The sequence below is a fragment of the Aedes aegypti genome, unplaced genomic scaffold, assembly GCF_002204515.2.
Source record: "Aedes aegypti strain LVP_AGWG unplaced genomic scaffold, AaegL5.0 Primary Assembly AGWG_AaegL5_hic_scaff_1885_PBJ_arrow, whole genome shotgun sequence".
NCBI classification, from domain to species: domain Eukaryota; kingdom Metazoa; phylum Arthropoda; class Insecta; order Diptera; family Culicidae; genus Aedes; species Aedes aegypti.
The window spans coordinates 21,911-29,935 of record NW_018735362.1 but is presented as its reverse complement, the minus strand read 5'-3'; the positions used below and the strand labels follow the sequence as shown (position 1 = coordinate 29,935).

Genomic DNA, 8,025 nt, shown 5'->3' with positions numbered 1-8,025 from the left:
GGAGTAAAAAGTCTAATCAAGTTACATGCAAAATATAAAGCAGTTATCTCAGCTATGAATATAGAACAAGGATTTTGTAATTTAAAAAAGTGAGCCAAAAAATTATTAAATACTCCAAATCCAGCAACATTCTGAATTAAAGATCCATCAGTGAAATAAAATTGATCACGACTGATACCTTCAAAATTACGTTCAAATAAATAATTTGCAAAACGCGGATGTTCAATTTTTGGAATTTGTTTCAATTCTTCATATAAAGATAAATCAATAAGGGGTCGAAAAGTATGAATATTTATATTGTAATTTTGGAATCCAGGGGAAGAAATTGGCGTTAAATTCTCATTTAAACAATATATAAAGGAGCTTAATATTTTACTTGACGGATTGATTTCAAATAACGATTTTAAATTATCAATAATCGGATGTTTGTACGAAACACATTGCAACAGAAATTTACAATTTAATTTTTGAAATCGAATTTTGAGAGGTTCAATTCCAGCCAATACTTCAATAGATTGAGTATGCGTTGAATTCAAAAGCTTCAAACAAATTCTTAAACAACGAAATTGCAATTTTTCAAGTTTTGAAAAATGAGTTTGAACAACATTACCAAATGTAAAACATCCATATTCCATCACAGAGCGAATAGTTGTTTTGTAAAGCGTTATTAAATCAGACGGATGAGCACCCCACCAAGTACCAGTAATTGATCGAAGGAAGTTTATTCTTTTCGAACAAACTTTTTGAATATATGAAATATGACTTGCCCAATTTAATTTAGAATCAAACCATATACCAAGGTATTTATAATCAAAAACTTGTTCAATTTCATATCCATTTAGATATAAACTAATACTAATTGTTGAATGCTTTCTTGAAAAAATCATATATTTAGTTTTTTGAACTGAAAATGTAAAACCATTATCAAATGCCCAGGTATCAATATTGTCTAACGCAGATTGCATGAAATGTCTGATAATTTCTCTATTTTTACCACTAATAGATAAAACATTATCATCAGTAAACTGTATTAAAAAACATCCATTAGGAATAATATTCATCATATCTGATGTAAATAAATTATACAAAAATGGACTCAAACTTGATCCTTGAGGTAACCCAAAACAACTATGACGAATAATTTTTGATGACCCATTATGGAAAAAATGCATTATCTTCAAAGAAAATAAGTTATACAAGAAATTTGAAATTAAATTAGGAATTTTTAAATTGTTTATTTTCTTGAAAAGCAAATCAATCAAAACAGAATCGTATGCACCAGAAATATCAAGAAAAGTAGAAACTACATCTTGTTTTTTATTGAATGAAAGTTGTATTTGAGAAGCTAAACGAGCGGTACAATCACGAGTACCTCGACCTTTTCTGAATCCATATTGGGAAGATGAAAAAATATTATTTTTCTCTGCCCATAATTCTAACCGATTTAAAAGCATACGTTCCATAAGTTTACGTAAACATGATAATAAACTGATAGGTCTTCGACTATCAGCTAATGAAGGATCTTTACCAGGTTTAAGAATACTTACTACTTTCACGAAACGCCATTCAAAAGGAATAATATTTTGAGAAAGGAATATTGAAAGTAAAAATTCCTTACAATCCTCTGGTAATTTTTTAAGAACTATAAATTTAATATTATCAATACCTGGGGCAGTATTTTTAGTGAGTGATAAAGCCAAATGTAATTCCTCTAAAGAAAAAGGAACACAAAGCTCAGGAAAATAATTAACAGTTTGATTTTTAAAATTAACAAGTGTAGGAACAAAATCAGGACATATTTTTGATGCAAATTGTTCAATCAAAGCTTCAGAGTATTCCAATACATTCGGATCTGAAGAATAATAATTTCTCAAATTTCTTGCCACAGACCATAATTTAGCTAAAGAAGTTTCTTTATCAAGACTTTCAACAAAATGTCTCCAAAAATTTATTTTCTTAAATTTGGTAATTCTTGTAAATAAAGCTTCAGCTTTACAATACAAAAAATAATCTTCTCTTCGACCTGATTTACGAAATAATTTAAATGCAAGAGATTTTTCTTTCAAAGCATTTGAACATTCATCATCCCACCAGAAAGAAGGCCGATTTTTCTTTAAGTTTCCTGTAATAACCTTCTTTTTCTGAGATTTATGTAAGCATTCAAACAACAATTTTTAAAAGAGATTATATTTTTCAATTGCAGAAAGAGAAGTATCACTCCTTATAATTGAAATTGACATCAAATTCGCAAATTTAGTCCAGTCTACATTTTTACATAGATCAAATACAAAAGTCTCTTGTGTAAATTTGTCACATCTAGTATTTTGGAATTCAATCAAAATAGGTAAATGATCACTATTATTTGGATCATTAATGATCATTAATAAGGGATAAGTTAATACATGAAGGATTATTAGGAGTAACTGCAATTCTAGTGAAAGATCCATCATTCAAAATATTCAAGTTTAATTCATCAATCAAATCCATTATCAATGAACCTCTACCATCAGATTTGTGACTACCCCATGCTATATTATGAGCATTAAAATCTCCCAAAATATAGAAAGGGGAAGGAATCAAATCTAAAATATTTTTAATTTGGGGTATTGAAAAAGAAGCATTAGGAGGAATATAGAAACAAATTATACAAAAAGTAAAACCATTTTTTGTAATTGAAACAGCTACATATTCAATTTGGGATTCCACCGACAAATCTAAATATTTAAATTCAATATTATCTCGAATACCAATTAAAACACCTCCATATGAAACTGTTCTATCTTTACGTATAATTTTGAATTGTGGAATTCTGAAAAATTTGGTTCTTTCCAACCAAGTTTCATTTAAACAAAATATATCAATATTGAAGTTTGTTATCAATACTTTAAGTCTGTCAATTTTGTTAATTATGCTGCGACAATTCCACTGTAAAATTTTCAAAATTTTTGAATCCTTCGAAGCCATTACAATGAAAAAAGAGATGAAATGATGGGTCCAACTGCATTCAGTTTATTTAAAATAGAAGCCAAGAAAGGTAGAATCATTTTAATTATTTTTTTCCAGAATTCACTAAGTTCCAAAAAATCAACTAATTCTTCTAATATTTTCAAAATTGAATTGTCAGAATTTTTATTATCATTGATCTTATCGGTTTGTTTAAATTGTTCATCAAAAGAAATATTATTTTTTTTAAAACCAGGAATATTTTTTTGCTGACTACAATTTTTAAGTACAGGAAAATTTGTGTTATAAGAAGATTGAGGTTCAAAACTAAATGAATTAGTTTTTGATGAATTATTATGTGTTTTTTTTCTTTTAATGGGAGGATTGTAAGTGAAATTCTGTTGTTTCCCAAAATCATTATCATCATTATCTGGTAAAATTTCCTAATTATTTGGAGAATTGATATTGTCTGATGATTTCATAATATGTATCTGCATATGATAAAAGATTTTTGTTTTCAATTTTTTGATTTAATTTGGATTGGTTTTCAATATAAACTGTACATTGTTCAAAAGAAATATGTTTTTTTTTCTACAATGAATGAAAACACCAGAATTTTCCTTACAATCTGAGGTCGGATGCCCATCTCCGCATTTAGAACATTTTAATTTGTTTGAACAAAAACTAGCAGTATGACCAAATAGGAGACAACGCTCACAGTGCATTATCTTTGGATAGTAAAGCCTGACATGAAAAATTACATTATCAATCATTACATAATCTGGTAACACAGAACCAGAAAATGTAATTTTTATACAATTTGAATAAACATATTTAGATTCACTACCATTAAAAAATAATTTGGATAATCGATTGCATTCCAAAATCTGAACTGGTGCAATGGATTTGTTTCTGAAAATACCTAAACCGTGATTTTTAATGTCATCACAATTTAAATCTTCATCGTATATAACTCCATTGATTTCACAAGAATCACATGGAGCATATACACGATATGAATTTACAAACAATTTAGATTCTAAGAGGGCATTGGCATCCTCTCTAGATCCAAAAACAACTCTTAATTTATCTAAAGAAATTATTTTGATTTCTTTCACAGATTTATATATTTTATAAATCTCTGAAGAAATCAATAAAACATTAATGGGTCTGTCTTTTTTACGAAAGTAAACAACAAATAGACCCGAGAAAGTAGAAGGATAAATTTTTATCCGAAAAGGTTTTGAAGGAGGCGACTCTTTAGAATGAGAATTATCATTCGAATCTCCTTCCCCTCCGTCAGTTTCCATAATATAAACTAAATGTAAACAGAAATGAACAGAATAGAATAAGGAATAACGTAAGGAACAAAATAAATACAAACGATACTTAGATTTTTAAAGACGGCCCTTCGATGAATAATTCCACAAATAAACAAATCTTGAAATTTTTGAATCCCGGTTTCTGAACACCAACTCTTGAGAGTAAGTTCAAAACAGGAAAAAACGTATTCAACATCAACGTCCCAAATTGAAATCATTGGGAAATCTCGAATGATACTTAGAATTTTGAAGACGGTCCTCCGATAAATAATTCCACAAATCGACAAATTCTTGAAGTTTTTGAATCCCAATATCTGAAGACAAACTCTTGAAAATAAGTTGAAAACAGGAAACATCGTAACCAACATCAACGTCCAAAATTGAAATCCTCGGAAAATCTCGAATCTGAAATTGGAGAAAAAATGACAAGCGAAGAAAAAAACCATGTTGCCTGGTCAAGGCCTACTTACCGAGTATGAACTAAATATGTTCAAACTACACATTATTAACATGCAATAAAATTTCAGTCGAGTCTCGCTTCGCTCGGACTACGGAAAAGTTTAACAAGAGTCATAAGGTTGAATAATAAATACCGCTTTAGATAGATAGACATAACACCCATGAACTACAAGTGTTCCAAGGAATGTGTATTGGTAATTAATCAAATCACGACTCAGTGCAACGTCCGTACTTTGTATTTCATCCAATTCCGAAAGATTAGTCAATTTCTCTTGCAAATAAATACATCTCAAATAACCACCCTGTCTATTTCCAGATCGGTTGCGCCCGTCCCTGGACGTTGTGGATGTGACTCTGCCGGGGTGCTGTAATGTTCCACTCGTACCAAACCTTGTGGGAAGCAACGCATCGCCAAAAGTTGACCACGATCTCCTCGCCGGCCCGGACCTGCACCGGTTCCGTCAGCGGGAAGAACATCGAGAACCACGAAGCGAGGCCCTTGGTATGCGTGAACGGATGAATACTGATGGTGATGTCTTTGTACAGGACGGAATCGAAATAGCCGCAAAAGCCGTGCATCACACAGTCCAACTGAGCCTTGAAGCGGAGCGTTTTGTACCGAGAATTGTCGATTATCGGATCCAGGTTCGGATGGACGAACTCGAAAACCGCCTGGGGATTGTCGATGTGATAGGCGTTTTTCAGGTAGGCCACGTAAGTGCCTTCCATGTACCGGGACGTCACGATTCGGTCCTTGGCGTGTAGACTCTTTTCCATCGACCTTATCTGGCTGTAGATCTTTGGCGCCATACATGGATTGAGATAAGATGTAGATTTGCCTGGAATTTAGATAATGTCAAAATAGTTATTCGACGAGCACAGATAAATCGAATGAAAATGATCATTGTGCCATACGATTTAATTTACAAATAGGGTATACCAATATTAATGTAACTGGTGATATTTGAGCAGCATGGAAAAGACTGACTGTACATGTCTACTCCGTGATTACTCGGAGCTGGTAAGAATTGCACTTGTATCCAAATTGATACTAAACGGGACTTTCTGCTTATTCTCGAAGTGCACGTATCATTGATCAATAACGGCGCCGGCCAAGTCCTCACAGTCAGTTGGGATGATGAAGGAATGTTAGTGTGTAATGATTGGTGCTTCTAGGTAAATATTGTTCATAAGATATTTAGAATATCCATAGGAAATTGCCTACAGTTAGGCGTTAAGCGTAAATTTATTGAAACTTATCAATTGAATATTCTCTTAAGTATTGAAATGAGAAAAATTCAGCAAGCATATTTAGATTCAATTTCACACAGAAAGTACGGTAATTCAACTCAGTAAAACTTACATGGAATGCTGACTCCATCCGGCTTCAAATGCTTCTGTGCGCCATCCAGGCATTCCGGCGAGAGCTCGTTATCCCCAAACGATCCTAAAAGCTCCGAAACCAGAATATCCGCCTTTTCCGGGGGTTCGAATTCTCGCATATCCGTAGAAATGAGTTCGATGTTCTTGTCCTTCCACAGTTCATTGATGAGGGCACTCAGTGTGACGATGGCGTTGGGATTCTTTTCGACGACATAGATCTTCACCATTCGCTTACTCTTCGAGGCGGCATTTAGGGCGGCTCGAACCAAAGGACCTCTGCCACCGCCCACAACCATTATGATGGAGGTGCGGGTTTGGATTTCAGAGGATGGGACGCGGTCCCGGAGTGCCTCTTCGATTGCATTCTGGTACAGAATATATTTGACTGGGTCTTTCTCGAACACTTCGTAGGTGAAGCTGTCCAGATTATCGTACAAGGGCTGCAGAGGGATCTCCAGCAGGTCGTCATATCCTTGCATCGGGTCTTTCTTGTAGTTCGACCGGAGGATGTACTTGATGTAATCGGCGTAATGGACTAGCCGTTTATCGTCCGGATTGGCCTTTACTATGAAATGACATCCGAACGTTCTGTAGAACAGTACCAGCAATTCCTGATGCGCTTTGGACAAAACTGCGTAGTTGTTGGCATTGGTCAGAAAGATGTTCGAGGACAAAACCACCGCATCGACCGGTTCTCCAAGCCAACGATAGATTTCCCGTTTTTCCGGGATGTCCGCCGTAAACTCGAGGGCAACTTTCACGTGCGTGTCGAAGTCTGCATAGGATCGGAAATTGTTCCACCAGTTCCACGTATCATCCGCTCCGCATTCGTAATCCGCGTCGCTTCTCCAATTGGCCTGCGCTACCTTCGGATTGACCATCGGAACCTCGACCAGCAAGACTCCTTTCAGCCCCACGGTGGTAACCCTGGCCAGATTCGCACAATTCCCGCTCTTCAACCGCAACAGAATGTATCCATTTTGCACCAAATGTTCCGCGTAGGAAAGCTCCTGCCTGAGTGTCGATTCACCCTGCTTTCGGACATTATCGTCCTCCGAATCGCAATCCACACCGCAACTCAACCGGCAAATCACCCGATTAAGCCACTGCGTTGAACTGAGCAGCAGATCCGAACGCGTGAAGCGATTGTGGCCGGTCTTGAGCGGTTCCTGTACAAACTCCCGCTCGAATCTCCGGTGAGCCAACGGAATTGTGATCGAGTTGTAGTTCGATTTGGCGGCGTGCTCGATGGCCGTTTCCAACTCGTAAAGCGTGTCCTGGTGCAGCGAGATGGACACTTTGATTTGCGGTGGTTCGGACATTGTATCGGTGCGCGATCCGAACGATGGAATTTAACTGTTTTGGGGGACGTTTTTCCGGAAAATTTTCACTGATAAGAAAATCGGCTACAACCGTGTGTTATTCGCGTGAAAACGAGGTTCTGTTTGGGTATTTTCGAGCTATTTTGTTTGGGAGTGCGCAGAGTCGAGCAGAATGGAAATGCTGCCGAACACGAGATAATTTTTGCGATGTGTGAACGTTTCCGAAGGGATTCAAAACCACGCGCGCAAAACAATTCAATACAGAGTCAGAATTAGGGCGAATGTGAAACTAATATAATACACTCTCAGTGAAATCGGTTTGAAGTTACACGCAATAAAATTGTGTGGTAACAACTACCATTTTAGGGGGTTAACTTAATGGCCGGTACGCTGATCATAAGTACTGTGCAAAAGGATAGGACAAGAAACGGTCAAGGAATGATTCCGGTACCGAAATTACTTGAGCTGTACGCTGCTGATAAGTAGAGCTGATTTCATAACGTCAGTAACGCCTGCCGTGCATATCAAATGGAGCTGTCACTTTTCCGTACGGAAAAATGTGCCGCTCAATTATTCCGCAAGTAAAAGTGACATTT

General features: G+C 35.7%; 1 protein-coding gene across 1 annotated transcript; it reads right to left on the bottom strand.

Moving 5' to 3' along the window:
- Positions 1-4,938: 4,938 nt before the first annotated feature.
- On the bottom strand, positions 4,939-7,574 carry LOC110680820 (protein arginine N-methyltransferase 5-like). The gene is made up of 2 exons (XM_021856599.1): positions 6,088-7,574; positions 4,939-5,563 (listed from the first exon to the last, which is right to left on the bottom strand). Exons 1-2 carry the CDS (start codon positions 7,427-7,429, stop codon positions 5,031-5,033), a joined length of 1,875 nt encoding a protein of 624 aa, XP_021712291.1. The 5' UTR covers positions 7,430-7,574; the 3' UTR covers positions 4,939-5,030.
- Positions 7,575-8,025: the final 451 nt, after the last annotated feature.

Excerpts from the sequence above, each read along its gene's own strand:
- LOC110680820 (XM_021856599.1), bottom strand. The coding sequence starts at position 7,429 with ATGTCCGAACCACCGCAAATCAAAGTGTCCATCTCGCTGCACCAGGAC. Across the intron at positions 5,564-6,087 it reads GGATGGAGTCAGCATTCCAT|GCAAATCTACATCTTATCTC; the intron begins GTAAGTTTTACT and ends TCTAAATTCCAG.